The following is a 17,055-nucleotide window of genomic DNA, read 5'->3' on the forward strand; positions in this document are numbered from 1 at the left end:
TATAAAATATATATTATTGTAATAATTTTTAAATATGTAAAAGATAATTATAATATTATATCGAGTGATTTTTTTATCATAACCCTGAATATAACCTGATTTATCCCTTAAAAACCTCAAACCGGCCCGAATCTAAATTTTCAAAATAAAAAACTGACCTAAATGGATCAGGTCGGGTTGGAATCCATCGGATCGAGATGAAATAGCCATACCAAAACATAAGTGATTAAACAATAATATTTTTAAATTAGTGATCAAAATATTGTAGTTTACCCTAAACCTTTATCATCTCTTGTATGTCCTCCTTTCAGCTCCAAGAACTGTTTATGTTTTCTCACAAATGGCGATGGCGATAGCCTTATCATGCAGCCATCTCAGTCCTACAGCCAAGCTTCCCCACTCAATGTCCCAACCCACAACGCTTCCCTTCCCTCACAAATCGTTCAGCCTCAAATCCCCAATATTCCCCATTTTCCGTAGCCAGGTCGCTCTCTTAATCGAATTTCGAAACCCCTTTTCTTCAATTTTGCTAAATCACCGATTTGTTACTGAATTTTTGCTTCTTTTAAATTTCAGTATGATGGTTCGGGTTACGAGGAAGCCGAGGCGGTCGACGAACCTTTCTTCCGCGATTTGGTTGAAGAGAGCGACGACGATGAAACAGAGAGCAGCATTGATTTATTGATGAGATTCTTGCAGATCGTGTTCAGGAAAGTCTCGAAGCGTGCCAAGAAGGCTTCTTGCTCTATCTTACCTGCTGGAATATCGCCCCAACTGGTAAATTACTCAAATTTCTTCTTGCTCTTTGTCTTTGAATAGTGTCTTGATGCTATGAATTAACCTATGTGTTGGTATTTATTGTTACTCTATATGTTCAATTTACACTCTCTTTGCAAGTGTAATTACTGCTAATGGGGATTAAGTGAGTATCGATATATACTCGGACATCTAGTTGAATATGTATATATATACGGACATCATGGTCATACTTGAAGTGTTAATGTTGTGTTTCTGTGTAAATAGCAAAACTGTTAGCTCTGAGGCTCATTTTATTTGCTTGTTAGTGCCAACATTGATTCCTATTGTTGGTTTCTCTGTGTTTCGGATCTCGACCTCGGAAAAATCAGGTGTCCTTTGCAGTTGATGGAGTGCTCTTATTGGCTGCACTTTCCATTCTCAAATCACTTCTTGAGGTATCAGTTCCTAATTCTGTATATGGTTAAGATATCGGTCTGTGTTACTCGTATACGAATATGTATCTGACACGGGTATAGTTAGTTTTTTTTTAGAAGTTTTTCATGTATTTGGAGAATCCTTGGAGGCCACATCTTCGTATCCATATGTTGTGCACAAGTGTAGAACACGGGTATTTTAAGAAAAACAAAGAGTCTGTTACATAGGTGTAGGTTGATGCTGCTAATAGCCTAATATGATGTTTAAGCTTCGACTAACACATGGATACAGCAATAGATTTTCATTATCTTAAATCTATATCTTGTATGCTACCTTACATGATATAATAAGCTGGCCTAAATCAAACCGAACCATTATGAGAGAGTTGGATTAAGCTCCTATTGCTGCAGATTGAAGCCGCCTTCTGTATGGTTCTTCATAAATCATCTTCCCCTTACTTAGATAATGAAAATAATTGCCAAAATCCTAAATGATATGAACTATATGATAACAGGTGGTTTGCACTCTTGGAGGCACTGTATTTGTTGTAATAATGCTCCTTCGCGTGATTTGGGCTGCTGTGTCGTATTTTCAACCGATTAGCAACAGTTTTAACCAAGGTGAGGGTTCATTTGGCGCTTCACAGCCAATAATATAACCTCATCATTGGCTAAAGATAGGTTTTGGAAGTTTTTTTATACAGATGTGCTGCTATTTCCTCTTGTACATTAGACTAGGAAAATGCAAATATGACAACCGTGTACACTTTTTTACACTACCACTATTGAATAATTTATCATATGGCGTAAAACAATGGTGGAGCTGTTAGGTACTGAGTTGAGCATTCTTTTAGACATCAATGGTAGCTCTATGGCCCATGTTGAGAAAGGAAGATTGGTTCTCTATGGTTTAATATGATGCATTTTGTACATCTTTGGCAACAGCTAGGAGTGATTGCAGATTGTTTCTCGAGTTTTTCTAGCTTGTCTGGTTCTTTATGAACCGGTGTCTGTACACATCTCCACTCGGGGTGATGTACCGTGACTCTGTTCCGTCGTCACTTGTGAACGGAATGTTAAACCGGTAGCATGAAGCGTATGTTCACCGTACTCGAATGCCGAATGAAATCAACCAAGCACTGATCGATACTGTTGAATGATGTCTGGAATTACTCCATTCAAGGGATAACACTGTTGAATAATTATGTCAAACTATGTTAAACATAATTCATCACAAAAATAGCTTGATTATGGCACGCATATACAAACATGTTACAATCTATGTAAATAAATTATTAACATATAAGTGTATAGAAAATTATAATATTTAGTGAATATAACTAACGAGAAGATATGAAAATTACATAAATTCAATAAAGATGTACAGACATAATAAAGTTCACCTAAAAGTTACTAAAATTTATCTAACTAAAAGTTTTATATACATTTATAATATTTTATTCATAAAAGGCCTTAAAGTAAAAATAAAACCCTAAATTATGTATTTTTTTAACTTTAACCTCCTAAATTATTTTTTTATCAAAATAAGTTCTTAAACTATTATGTATAATCATTCTAAGTTGTTCATTTTTTAAGTCAGATTTTTTTTCAGCCAATGAGATGAAGTAACCTTTAAATTGAACATCTTTTTATATGTTTATTTATAGGGTAAACTATGCATTTAGTGTATAAATTATCAGTTTTGATTTGTTTTAGTACTTAAACTTAAAAAAAATCAAAATCATACCTAAAATTTAGTTTTTATTTTATTTTAGTACATTATCGTTAAAAATATAACATGTTTAGTACATAAACTATCAGTTTTGGTCTATTTTAGTACCTAAACTTTCAAATTTTAACGTTAAATTTTGAATGGACTACTTAAATGAAACAAAAACTAAAGTTTTTATCTGCGGGTACTAAAAATGAAAAATAATTAAACTTTAGGTATTGCTTTGAAAAAAATTGAAAGGTTAAGTACTAAAACAGACCAAAATTGATAGTTTAGGTACTAAACGCGTGATTTACCCTTATTTATATTTCAATTTAAATAATTTACTTATATTCAACATTAAATTTAAGTTAAACTTTAACGTTCAATTATATTGATGAAGTAATTGATTGATGTAATGTTAACATTTTCAAAATGTAATTAGAACATTTTGAAGTTTAAAGATCAATTTGAAACATAAACCATAAATTGGGGATGCCTATTACAATTAACCCTTATTTATTTATCGAGTTTTGTTTAGGTTTTTTTCCCTCTTTCGCTCAGAAATTTCACTCCGAGTCTCGAGTCTCGAGTCTGAACTCTGAACAGCATTTGCCATTAGCTTTCTTTGACTCGCAAAGATGTTCGCCTCAACTCAACTAGCCAAAAACTAAACAGGATTTCTGGGTTTTCACCTTTCTCTATTTTGGCTTGCATCACCTCGTTTCATAAGGTTTGATTCTCTTCCCCTCGATATTTTCCTCTTTTTGGTTTCCTTATATTATTCTGCTTAAAATCAAGAATCTTTCTAATAGTCGATTGTTGGATGTGAAATTTATGGGGGGGGGGGTTAGTTACGAATTTATGTTTATTTGCTAATAAAATATAGTTTGTTATCATTAAGAATTGCGTGTATAATAAACTAAAAATGTATACAATTTAGTAATTTTACTGGGTTCTTTTTTTTGAATTGAAAAGAAATACTCACACACTCAACTGAATGAAAACGAATGCTCCCCCTTCTGAATACTAGTTCTTTTAGGCGCCCATTCCTCACATTGTTTTCCAAAGTCCCTAGCCGTCCTTTGCCTTTGGAAGGCAAGGTCAGTCACCAACAACTATGCATATCTTGTATTCTCACGATTTCAATATGAATATGAATTTGATTGGTTGGGCATGTTTAATTCAGTCTCTTATGAGCTGTGAGTATATTTTTATAATTAGCTTTATTATAAGTGTTCAAGGATTTTTGGCGTTGGTATGAATGATGGAAATGAGGAAGGATGGAAACTTTGTTAATCAAATGATTAAGATTCATAATAACTTTCTTACTTTGAATCTTATCCATTTGATTTACAAATTTTCCATCCTTTCTCATTTTCATCCTTCATACCGAGCAAAACCTTTGAGTTTTTTTGCGGCACTAAGCTCCATCATACCTCTATTGGATGAAAATTTTGGGTTAAAGTTTTAACTCTAGGAGTAGCATTGAATTCAACTTTCTCTCTCCTTATTTTTGATGTGATTGAATGGATGTCTAAACGTGAACTGGATTGTGTTGAAAAGATGTATTTGCATGGCTTTGAAACAATTAAATTTGTGGTAAACTATTGGAACAAAATAGTGCAAAAATAAAAGTATATCCATAGCTGTGTCCTCAACAGATTCTTCATTTTGTTGTGTTTATGTATCTAACCAAAGGACAACTTTTCTTTTCAATCTCAGGTTGAATTTCAGGTTTCCGCCGTTGCTAAATATTAAAAAAGCTGCTTGAGAAACAGATAGAAACCAAAAGCAAAAGGCAGAAAATGAATCAAACAGAGTCAGAATTGCTAAAGGCCTTAACCAAAATCATACAAACCTCAAAAAACCCAATAGATTCCTTAACTCCTTTCACTCCTCTACTAACTCCAAACATTCTCCAATCCCTGATTTCCTCTCCCTCCCTTTCCTCCAACCCTTCCATCCTCCTTTACCTCCACAAACTCTCCCTTTCCCTCTTCCCTTGTCTTTCTTCTTCAGCTTCTTTCCTTCTTTCCCTTCTTCCTCCCCTCCTTTCCCACCACAAATTCTCTGAATCTAAATCCCTTCTCCTCTCCTTCCTTTCCTCTGATTCCCAAAATACCCTCTTCAACTCCCTCATTCACAACCCCTCTCTTTCTAAATCAAACCCCTCCTTGAAATCTCAGTATCCAGCTATGTCCAATCAGGGAAACCTCATTTAGGTTTTGAGCTCTTTAGTGTCATGAAAAGGCTTAAAAAGAAACCCAACTTGCTTACTTGCAATACTCTTATCAACGGGTTAATAAAATTCCCATCTTTACATTCGATCCAGTTAGGTAAGCAAGTCTTTTATGATTCTATTAAGCTTGGTGTTATTCCCCAAACAACTACTTTCAATATTATGATTTTAGGGTGTTGTCTAGAAGGTAAATTTAACGAGGCAATTTCCTTTATTGGGAAAATGAAGGAATTTGGTTGTTTTCCTGATAATGTTTCTTATAATACAATTCTTGGATTTTTCTGTAAGAAACGAAGGTTAAAGGAAGCTGGGGATTTGTTGCAAGATATGAAAGAAAAAGGGTTGATTCCAAATAGGAATACATTCAATATAGTTGTTTCGGGATATTGTAAGGTAGGGTGGTTGAAAGAAGCAAGGAAAGTTATTGACATGATGGTGAAAAATGATGTTTTGCCTGATGTTTGGACTTATAATATGTTGATTAATGGGTTGTGTGGAGAAGAGAGAATTGAGGAGGCGGTTAAGTTGAGGGATGAGATGGAGAACTTGAACGTTTTACCGGATGTTGTTACGTATAATACATTGATTAATGGATATTTTAAATGTGGGGGTAGTTCGGAGGGGTTTAGATTGGTTGAGGAAATGAGGGATAAAGGGGTGAAGATGAATGCAGTTACTAACAATATTTTGGTTAAATGGTACTGCAAAGAAGGAAAGATGGATGAAGCAAGTGAAAAAGTTAGAGTGATGGAGGAAAGTGGGATTCTGCCGGATAAGGTTACCTACAATACTTTGATTAATGGATATTGTAAGGCTGGGAAATTGGGTGAAGCCTTTGAGATGATGGAGATGATGGAGAGGAAAGGTTTTAAGATGGATACTATTACACTTAACACAATTCTTCATACTCTATGCAAGGAGAGAAAGCTTAAGGAGGCATCTGAGTTACTGACAAGTGCTAGCAACAGAGGATATTTGCTTGATGAGGTGAGCTATGGTACTTTGTTAGCAGGATACTTGAAGGATGGTACGGCAGACAAAGCATTGAAGCTTTGGAGCGAGATGAAGAAGAAGGAAATTGTTCCTAGTATCATAACTTACAACACCATTATTGGGGGGCTTTGCGAATTGGGAGAAACTGAGCAAGCAATATGCAAGTATAATGAGTTACTTCGGAGTGGTTTAGTCCCTGACTCAACTACTTACAATACTATTATACATGTGTACTGCAAGGAGGGAAAAGTCGAGAAAGCATTTGAGTTACATAACAAAATGGTTGAAAAGTCACTCAAACCAGATGTCTTTGCTTGTAATATTCTGCTTTCTGGTCTTTGCAGTGAGGGTATGCTGGAAAAAGCTCTGAAGCTCTTCAATACTTGGATTTCGGAAGGAAAAATAATTGACATAGTTACTCATAACACAATGATATCGGGCCTATGCAAGGAAGGAAAATTGGAGGATGCATTTCATCTCGTCTCAGAAATGAAAGAAAGGAATCTAAACCCTGATCACTATACATATAGTGCTATTCTTGGTGCTCTCACAAGTGTAGGGAGGACGAATGAAGCAGAGGAATTCATGTCAAAAATGGTTGAAGTGGAAAATTTTCAACAACCGTCCCTACAGATAAAGGAACAGAATGTCAAGACAAGTGAGATGACCGAGGTATATGATTCAGATTCCAATGCTTGCTCAGAGCAGATCATTGAACTGTGCAATCAGGGGAGATATAAGGATGCTATGCGCATTTTTGAAGCGTCAAATAACAAGGGAATTACTTTAAATAAGTCTGCCTATATTGTTTTAATGGAAGGACTTATCAAGAGGCGAAAACGCTTATCAAAAGCTGTCCCATAGAAGTCAATATTTCCTGGAAGTGTTCAACAGGCAAATGTTATCACTTTGTGTTTGACTTAGATTGAGCTGATAGGAGAGTTACTCTTTCTTCACTTGGCCATGGATGAAGATACTTTGAATAAGTCTGCCTGCATTGCTTTGACAGAATCACTTTCAATTAGGCGTAAACGCAATCTGAAGCTGTCCCGTAGTAAGCAGTGTTCATGGGCCAACATTATCACCATGCTTTTGACTTGGATTTAGCTGATAGAACCTCAGGTAAATTATTTTTCTCTTCAATTGGTTATAAATGAGAAAATTCCTAGAAATTGCTTGGTTTTCGTCCCTTTTGCATGGTCGAAGAAATTACCAACGTTAACAAATACCTGGTCATCATTTGGTACATATATGTTTATTTTGTGAATGATTTTACTGACTGGCACTTTAGTTGTTTGCCTTGCCTCATAATTTTCTATTGCCGAGCGCTGCTTTCATTGTTTGAAGTTTCTGAAGTCAAATTGAATGGAAATATTCCACATAGATGTAAAAGGCAGTCATATAAGTATGTACTTTTAATCTCTTGGATGGCTATGCTTGATAGACTTCCTACAAAGGAAAGACTTCACCGTATGGGACTGATTAACGACTGCAAATGTGTTTTTTGTGACAAACATACTGAAACAAGGGACCACCTATTCCTTCAATGTTCTATGGCAGATTTCATCTGGAAATCTGTTTTCTCTATTTCTGGCATTCAGTTTTTTCCAAGTACATGGAATTCTTTTTGTGCATGGGCAACTTCTTGGAAAGGAAAATCTCTGCTCACTTCAATTTTGAAGATAGCTCTCAACGCTACTATCTATTTTCTGTGGGATGAAAGAAACAAGAGACTGTTTCAAAGCCGGTCTAAGAATGCTCAAGAACTGTTTCAAACCATAAGGGATATAGTCAGGCTACACTTAAGGAATAGGAACTTTAATAGAAATGACAATGCTAATATTACTCTTGTAAGGAATTGGGATATATGTGATCTTTGATTTTCTTTGTAAGTAGGTTGCTCCCTGTATTCCAGTATTTCAGTTACTGATTTTGTATTCTGTTACTGTAGCAATTTGCTATTTGGGTAATAAAATTTTAAATTATCCAAAAAAAAAATGATGCTTAAATTGTAATTGGCTGTGATTTTATGGGATAACTCTTCTGTTGTTAATAAAAGAACATTACATTAACGTTGTCCATCACCATTGGGGAGTCCTAAGAACCTAGGAACTAGTGTTCAAACATACCAAAACAATATGATACGATCATCAAAAGAAAAAGAGGTAATAGCTGAGTAATTGTAATGATACTTGTTGCCCGTTTGCTATATGAATCTAGTTATCTTAAACTATCTGAAAAATAGCACTGTGGATCTTGGTTATGTCATCCTGTAATTCTAGAAGATGTAATGGAAATATTGACAGTAAAGTATCGGAAGCTGATCAATAACTGAAATGTGTACACCGTATTAGGAGACCATATGATGTACTTACTGTACTGGGTTTCGTTTGTTCTTTATTTCGTAAGTATGCAAGTCTAAATTGCATCGGATTGTTTGTTGTGTTTCAGGGAAGATAATAGTTTGTTGAATCATGGTAATATTTATGGCAATGGAATTATCATGGATCTTGCAAGAGAATAGGACTTCACATGAAGTGATATTTTATGGGTGAAAGTTGCTGAAAGCTGGAGAAGCATGTTGGCCTCATCCTGAGTATTGATTTTTCTACCAAATACCTCACATCTTTCAAGGCTTTTGTCATTCATAACAAGGTTTGGGTATATGTAATGCATTGTTATATGCCTTTTTATTGTTATTATTTTTTCAATGGAAGAGAGCCTAAGAGATGATTCAAAATTGGGGAATCAAATAAATTTTCCCCCAAGGGCGTTTTGTACATTGGAGATTTTATGTATGTTGAGTCTATGAAATAAGCAGTAAAGAATTGTTGGCTGAAGGTTATATTAGCAAAGAAAGTTCTTCGAAAATTCAAGACGAGATGAAAGTGGATATATCCGACATTCATTCATAGATGTGATCATGATTATTTTTTCTACTAATAACCATTCGAATTTAAATAGTTGTGTCTGCATAATGTATGTATAATCAATCGACTAAAACATTTCTAAACAGACGCAATCACTTATAATCATCTTATACTATTACAAATAACTTATCAACTATAAAATGATAATGGTTTTAACATCTATTTCATTCACTTCGTTATCGTTCGTACTTATAATATTTCCTCTTTTCATTTGGTTACGTTTAGCAATTCATTCAACAAACCGTTTGGTTGATGTCTATTTCTCACTAGAATTAGGGTTAGGATTTCACAATTACTGAAAGGAAAAAGGGTTTTGGCAGAAAAGGATTTCACGAACAAAACAAAGAAGGTGGCATTATAGAATACTCTCGTTTGTGTCTGCTACAATTGATGTCTGACTTATACGTTTAATATATTTAATAAATGAGATCATCATTCAAGTGGGCGTGCCGGAGTGGTTATCGGGCATGACTAGAAATCATGTGGGCTCTGCCCGCGCAGGTTCGAATCCTGCCGCTCACGTTTACACTGTTTCTCGGTAAAGTACGAGTCTTTATCTTTAGCTATTTTGGGATGGTTCGAGTCCGATATAAGCTCCTCTGTTAAATGATTTGATGCCACTTTAACTTTTAAATGTGATCGCATAATATATATATATAGGAAAAATAATCTCAGTGACCAAAAATACCTTATAATATACGATTTTAATCAATTTTTTTTGGATTTGCCAAAATGACCAACTAAATCGTAATGCGATCGATAATTCGCAACGCGATCTCCGGTATCGTAAATCAGTTTCCAGATTCGCAATGCGATTCTGACTATCGCATTGCGATTTCCCAAATTCGCATTGCGATTTTCCTAAATCGCAATGCGAATACGTAAATCGCAATGTGATTACGTAAATCGCAACGCGAATTAGGAAAATCGCAATGCGATTACGTATTCGCATTGCGATTTACGTAATCGCATTGCGATTTACCTAATTCGCATTGCGATTTACATAGCGCCATTCGTATTAACGCGTATTTTTTTTCAAATTCCAAACACGAATATATTAATATATTAATATTCAGAAATCGAGTTGCGAATTTGAAATTCAATATTGCGATAGTCAGAATCTCGTTACGATTTACTAAATCGCAATGCGATTACGTAAATCGCAATGCGAATTAGGAAAATCGCAATAATCGCATTGCGATTTTCCTAATTCGCATTGCGATTTAGGAAAATCGCAACGCGAATTTGGGAAATCGCAATGTGATAGTCAGAATCGCGTTGCGAATCTGGAAACTGATTTGCGATACCGGAGATTGCGTTGCGAATTATCGATCGTATTGCGATTTGGTTGGTCATTTTGGCAAATCCAAAAAAAGTTGGTTAAAATCGTATATTATAAGGCATTTTTGGTCATTGAGGTTATTTTCTCATATATTAATATATTAATATTCAGAAATCGAGTTGCGAATTTGAAATTCAGTATTGCGATAGTCAGAATATCGTTGCGATTTACTAAATCGCAATGCGATTACGTAAATCGCAATGCGAATTAGAAAATACGTAATCGCATTGCGATTTTCCTAATTCGCATTGCGATTTACGTATTCGCATTGCGATTTAGGAAAATCGCAACGCGAATTTGAAAAATCGTAATGTGATAGTCAGAATCGTGTTGCGAATCTGGAAACTGATTTGCGATACCGGAGATCGCGTTGCGAATTATCGATCGCATTGCTATTTAGTTGGTCATTTTGGCAAATCCAAAAAAAGTTAGTTAAAATCGTATATTATAAGGCATTTTTTATCACTGAGGTTATTTTCTCATATATATATATATATACAGTTGAACATTTTTTTACACTTTTAGAAAAATAAAAAAGAAAAGATACTATAAGATTTGTTGACTTATTAAAAAAATACGATACATACGTCAAATTATCACATGTTTTAAGAGTAGTATGGCATATATATTATTTGATTACATTAATGAAAATGATTAATTTTATGAACATTATCATACATTTTAAAAATACAACAATAAAAATATATAAATTGAGTTCTATCAAAATTAGGTTTTATTTTGTTATGCATATGCATGCTAACTTAATTAAGTATATGTGTTGATTTGGAGTGTAAGTTAAATTAAAATATATTTATAAACAAACTTGTCTCAAGAAAGGGAAAATATATGTATTATTTTGATTATTTTAAAAAGCTAAATACAACTTTTATATATTATATATAAATAATTTTTAATTATATATATTGTTTGCTGGGAGAAAAGAGACAAATAAAGAAGGAAAATTAAGATTCATTTGAGAACGTCTCTCCAAACGAGTTTTTTCAACGTAAAAATATTGTTTTTCTAATTTCTTAGTTTAAATCGACAACTACGTTCTAAATGGGTTTTTAGCTGAAAACGAATTATTTAGAAATACTTTTACGTTTAAACGAAATTTTGGATAAAAACACTTTCTCAAACGGTCTCTTAATGGGGGAGACAATTAGGAGAGTTTCATCCGAACACAACTTCACCCAAAACTTGATCCATTTACATAACTATACCCAACCCCCGAACACATTCAAACCCAACTCGATTCACTCAACGACAAAGTAGTGCAAACAAGGACAAAGCAGATAAAAAAAAACACTTCTGCTCAACTGAAAAATCAATTGGTTGCTGCCGCCGCCGCCGCATTCAATATCTTGGCTTTAAACCTCATTCCAAAATCAGCAAGCTTATCAACGTCGGGGAAAACATCCTTCACCGCCGCATGGGAGGAGAAGCAATCTGCCCACGCCACCAAGCTCGGAGTTTTAGCTTCCGACAACAACTTAGCCCCCGTAAATTTCTCGATAACATTAATCCACGCCACCAAACTGCCCACCGCAAGGTCCACGTACCCTAAGTCGTCTCCGCCGAAGAAAGCTCTCCCTTTGCTCAACTTCTTAAACGCTTCCTCCAACACCACCACTCCTTCTAACACCTCCGCCATCGCCGCCTTCGCAGCTTCCTCCGTTGTGCTCACCAAAACCATTCTCAGGGCCGGAAAAAACTACAACACACAAACAAATAAAACATATTTATCGTAATTACAGACACAATAAGATATTAATATACAATTACAGACGGTTTTTTTATTATTAATATATATGTTCATTTTTTAAAATATTCCTGAATTCGTTACTATAATTACGTATATATAATTACAAACCTCGTCATCGACATAGGCGGCCAAGAATCGAGACTGGGCGCGTTCATAAGGATCGGAAGGGAGAATGGAAGGCTGAGAGGAGGACCAGAACTCGTCGATGTACTGAACGATGATGAGAGACTCGCAGACGGGCTTATCGCCATGGATGAGGACTGGGACTTTCTTGTGAATAGGGTTTGATTTGAGAAGAAGGTCGCTTTTGGCTTCCAGCAAATTTTCTTCTATGTACTGGTAGTCGACGGATTTGAGGTGAAGGGCGATTGTTACCCTCATCACGAACGGGCTTGCCCATGTTCCCAGTACCTTCACGTTGCTATCCGCCATTTCTTTTCCTCTTCGAACTGCAATAAGTTGATTGCTGTTTTTATGTGTATATGGTCTGAGATATAAAGAGCGATATTAATTGTGAGGCTTGAGAGAAATTTCTTTTGATTTCCACTTAATTGTGTGCGGTTGGTTTGTTTCCTTCTTAAAATCTAGGGTAAACTACACTTCATCTCTTAGTTATCTTTTCACTCCTACTTTAATCACTGAAGTTTAATATTTTTCAATTTAATCATTCAACTTTTGAATTTCTCCTATTTTGATTACTCTACAACGACATACATTATTTTTTTATTATTTCTATATGATATGGTATATTTTATTAGTATTTTAATGTCACATAGGATTATAATAAAAATAAATTTAAAAACTCTACCCAAACTCTAAACCTCAAATTATACCTCAAACTCTAAATCTTACCTTCTTTCTCTCGATAGATTTGAAGGTCAAGATGGGATTGACAAAAAACCGGTTGAAGTGTGCCTGACGGCATTGATCGGGACATGGGCAAGGTGTTATGGTGTGTTTCGGTGGGGGTTCAGTGGACATGGAGGCGAGGTGAATGTTTAGTGGTCGAACATATGGGTTTCGAGTTAGAGGTGTGCAATGACACTAGTTCAAATCGGTGATAGGTTTTTGGGCATAGCACGGTGAAAGGTGTTGGGCTTGATTACAAGCAAGACATACGACATGATCAGACGAGTAGCGTTCGATAGGCTACTACAAGATGCGGGAGCATAATTGTGATTAGGGATGGCAAACGGGCAGGTCGGGTGCAGATACCCCCTCCCCCATCCCCATACCCATCTAATATTTTTCAATCCACCACTCGCCCACCACTCATGATGGGTAAAAATTTTCAAATCCACACCCGCCCACGCGGGTACATTCTCAAATCCATCCCCACACCCACTACCCACTAGAGACGTACCCGGCTAGACCCGCCTGACAACAAACTTAAGTTATACATAAGTAACAAACATAAAACAAACACATCTATTAAGAAACATAATAAAATAAACCAATGATTATCTAAGTGTTAATATAGATCTTAAAGTACATAAAACATCATAATAAAAGACATAATTAAAGTCTAGAAACATAAATGACAAACACATAATGTTTTTGTTCTTTGGCACAACATTCTAAAATTTCAAGCAATACTTGTGACATCTGATACTCCAGTATTACAATCATCATTCTCATAAAACACCAATATTGCAAAATATTCGGTTGAAATTTGAATTTGAAAAAGTCAGTTTCAATGGCGTTAAAAATAGAGGTTTTGAGAAGCACAAGTGAAACACTTAATTCTATTCAGTGGCGTTAAAAATAGAAATTTGAGAAGCAACGATCTGACTCTGTTAGCAAAAAACGTGGGTGCTCAGTCACAAGATACTGATTTGTAGAACATTAAGAAATTAAGCTTAAAACAAACATTAAGATGAATCTAAAAAATAATTAAAAATCAGTACGAGCAAATAAAAATTAAACTCTTAAAACGAAATGCATAGGAGCTTAAAACGAAATGACTACGGAATTGACTCTTACAAAAATTAAATTTCAAGTAAAAAGGGAAGAAAAATACCTGAATAAGCTTGAGAGTGAAGACAAGAGGTTTGAAAGAAAAAAATTTATGCATAAACTTATCCCTAATATTTGGTTAAATTACAAGTTATATCTTATACAATATTAGGATTTATAAATTAGCTCTTAAAATTACACCTAAATTCATAATGGTCCAAAATTTAATGGATATTTAGTTGGGCGGGCGGATGCGGTGCGGGCGGATGCGGGGCGGGTAGATGCGATGCGGATGCGGGGCGAGTAAGGTCTCAAACCCATTACCCGCCCACTACCCGCGACGGGTACCACTTTCTAAATCCACACCCGCCCACTACCCACTAAAATTATACCCATTTCCGCCCCAATTGGAGCGGGTGCGGTGCGAAATCCACGAAATTGTACCCGCTTGCCATCCCTAATTGTGATATAAAGAGCTAGGACTTTTATTTTGTTGGGGTTTGGGGTTAGGATGTTTTATTTTATTTCATTTCATTTTAAATCCTATATGACATTAAATACTAATAAAATAAGCCACGTCATACGAAAATAATAATTCAGTTATCAAAATAAAAGTGAGAATATAGTTGGATGATACGATGTTGTAATTTACCCTAAGAGTTCTACGCTGTATGGTGGAGTGCTGGGCCGATATGAATTGCGGGGCTTGACAGAAATTTCTAGATTGGTGGCACCTATTTCATTTTATTTGTTGCTTAAGACACATCATTTTTGGATTTAAAAATCTTTTACAAAAGACTTACATTATAAAAATAAACATTTAAATTTTCTTTTAATATCTCTGTTTTGTGCCTTGAGTTTTTATTTAGTAAACGAAGATATCAATTTTAATGTTGATTGTTGAACGTTGATGATTATTAATTTTTATATTATTATTTTTGTTTTAAATAATAATATCTATTATTATGGCAAGTTCTTCTTTGTTTTATGACATTATCCTTATGATTTTTGGTACGTTTTTCATATATTATTTTGATCGGTTTGGTGCTCACACAAAGATCCTTATGATATTTAATTTTTGATTGGTTTACCTCTGGTTACATATAGTCAGATCCCTTCTTTGGGTTTAATGTTTTTATCATAGTATGAGTTTTTTGTTACTATTGTTTTTCATATATATTTTTTATGTTTGGATATGTTGTAATTTGATTCATTCTATAGTTTTATTAATGAAATCTAGTTGTCATTGTTCAAAATAAATAAATAATTTTGACAAAAGTTTTAAATATATTGTTTTTATTTAAGTATTTAAAATACTTTTTTCATCAAAGTAATTATTTAATGTTATTATTTTAGTTAAAATATATACCTAAAGTATTTTTTTTATCAAAATATATGCTTAAAATATTCTATCATTTTCATTTAAGTGCTTAAAGTATTCTTTAATTAATGTCTCAAGTCAATTTTTTAGAACTTAGATAAAAGATTGAATATATTAAATACATTTTTAGACCAAAAAATACTTTATTTACATAGTTTGATAAAAAAAATGATAATATTAGATACTTTGACCAAAAATACCTTAAGTACTTAAATTAAAAATATATACTTTAAATACATATTTATCACATAACTTATATAAGTCTAGTTAAAACAAATTAGTCATTTTGAATCCAAAGGATACTATTTTTCGTTAAAATAAGTGTCTAGTACTTTCTCCGTTAAATGTCTTATTGTTAAATTTAATTATTATTTGACATATATCATTATTATATTTTTTAAATTAAAAAAATTAAAAATTAGAAGGAAAAATCACCCCTTCCTCCCCCTTCTTTTCCCCAACCTCCGTCTACTTCTCCTTCTCTCCCCTTCTTCCCTTTCCCAGATTCTCTTCCCCCATCAAATTCTCAGTCAGTTCAAATACCCATTAAATTTAAGGTTAAAAATTTAGAGATTGGGAATTTAGAGATTTGCGTAATGACAATAATGATGATCGTTCAATGATTGAGCACCGATAAGTAGGTAATCTTTTGACAACAGAGATGATGGTCGGAGGTGATCGATGACGGCTGAAAATGGATTTAAAATTAAAGGTTTTAGGATTTTGGGTTATTTTGTTATTTAAAAAAATAAGGTTTTTAAAAATAATTTTTCATTTTTCATTTTTATCTTAAAATAATAATTTTAAAATCTTATAAGTCTGACACATGTCACTTAACAACTAAATATAACATCGTGCATGTAAAAGTGTAACGTTAAAAACATTAAACAATCATTTAAATAACAATGAAAAAGTTAAATACACATTTTTAACAAAAAAATTAAAACACTTAAAATTAAATTTAAATATAATTTAAATATTTGTTTATTAAATCTGCCCAACTGTCTTTATTTTGAATTACCATTAAAAACATATCTCCCCAACCGTCTTTATCTTTTTCGGTCAAAATAAGTTGGCTAATTGAACTTTGCAAATAAATTTCTACAAGTTGGTAGATAGGGTGGGCATCTTAATAAGTGTTTGAAAACTGAAATTGAAATTAAAATTTGGTGCAATTTTATAAGCTAAAATATTGGTGCGGCTTCATAAAAAAAATTATAAATGTAATTAAAAAGTATGAATCAGATTAATAATTAAAATAATGCTAAAATTATAAATGTTTTGTTCGTAGAGTTTATAATACGTGGCACATATTTTGGTTAAGTGGGTTATTCGTTTTGGAAATGCTTTATATTTTTATTCGATTTATCTCAAAATTATTATATTTACTGTATATAACATTTTTTTCTTCTGGTAATACAAGGTCTTGGGACATTTTTTTCCATTATAGATCCTAAAAAAAGTTTTTAATGATGTTTGTTTTCCTTAAATAAAAATACATAATAAAATTCGAATTTGTTATTTAAAATTTTATAATACCTTAAATTTTATCATTAAATTAAA

At 33.6% G+C, this 17,055-nt stretch overlaps 3 protein-coding genes and 1 non-coding gene across 4 annotated transcripts; 3 read left to right on the plus strand and 1 right to left on the minus strand.

Moving 5' to 3' along the window:
- The first annotated feature begins 288 nt into the window (after nt 1–288).
- Nucleotides 289–1,972, plus strand: LOC120129107 (protein SHORT HYPOCOTYL IN WHITE LIGHT 1-like). Its single transcript, XM_039146702.1, has 4 exons — nt 289–484; nt 577–777; nt 1,128–1,193; nt 1,688–1,972. The coding sequence occupies exons 1-4, from the start codon at nt 341–343 to the stop codon at nt 1,829–1,831; spliced, it is 555 nt and encodes a 184-aa protein (XP_039002633.1). The 5' UTR covers nt 289–340; the 3' UTR covers nt 1,832–1,972.
- Nucleotides 1,973–4,691: 2,719 nt separating this feature from the next.
- Nucleotides 4,692–6,987, plus strand: LOC120129072 (pentatricopeptide repeat-containing protein At2g16880-like). The gene is given in 2 exon segments (XM_039146671.1): nt 4,692–5,045; nt 5,048–6,987. Coding segments are annotated over 2 exon segments (2,289 nt in total). The 3' UTR covers nt 6,983–6,987.
- Nucleotides 6,988–9,488: 2,501 nt separating this feature from the next.
- TRNAS-AGA lies at nt 9,489–9,570 on the plus strand. The gene has a single exon. It is a non-coding gene; the product is annotated as a tRNA-Ser (tRNA).
- A 2,008-nt stretch (nt 9,571–11,578) lies between these two features.
- Nucleotides 11,579–12,659, minus strand: LOC120129138 (glutathione S-transferase U16-like). The gene is made up of 2 exons (XM_039146722.1): nt 12,264–12,659; nt 11,579–12,104 (listed from the first exon to the last, which is right to left on the minus strand). Exons 1-2 carry the CDS (start codon nt 12,585–12,587, stop codon nt 11,718–11,720), a joined length of 711 nt encoding a protein of 236 aa, XP_039002653.1. The 5' UTR covers nt 12,588–12,659; the 3' UTR covers nt 11,579–11,717.
- Nucleotides 12,660–17,055: the final 4,396 nt, after the last annotated feature.

This window comes from Hibiscus syriacus, unplaced genomic scaffold (assembly GCF_006381635.1).
Source record: "Hibiscus syriacus cultivar Baekdansim isolate YM2019G1 unplaced genomic scaffold, ASM638163v2 tig00110483_pilon, whole genome shotgun sequence".
NCBI classification, from domain to species: Eukaryota; Viridiplantae; Streptophyta; class Magnoliopsida; order Malvales; family Malvaceae; genus Hibiscus; species Hibiscus syriacus.

Excerpts from the sequence above, each read along its gene's own strand:
- LOC120129107 (XM_039146702.1), top strand. The coding sequence starts at position 341 with ATGGCGATGGCGATAGCCTTATCATGCAGCCATCTCAGTCCTACAGCC. Across the intron at positions 485-576 it reads TCCCCATTTTCCGTAGCCAG|TATGATGGTTCGGGTTACGA; the intron begins GTCGCTCTCTTA and ends TTTAAATTTCAG. Across the intron at positions 1,194-1,687 it reads TTCTCAAATCACTTCTTGAG|GTGGTTTGCACTCTTGGAGG; the intron begins GTATCAGTTCCT and ends ATATGATAACAG.
- LOC120129138 (XM_039146722.1), bottom strand. The coding sequence starts at position 12,587 with ATGGCGGATAGCAACGTGAAGGTACTGGGAACATGGGCAAGCCCGTTC. Across the intron at positions 12,105-12,263 it reads CCGCCTATGTCGATGACGAG|TTTTTTCCGGCCCTGAGAAT; the intron begins GTTTGTAATTAT and ends TGTGTGTTGTAG.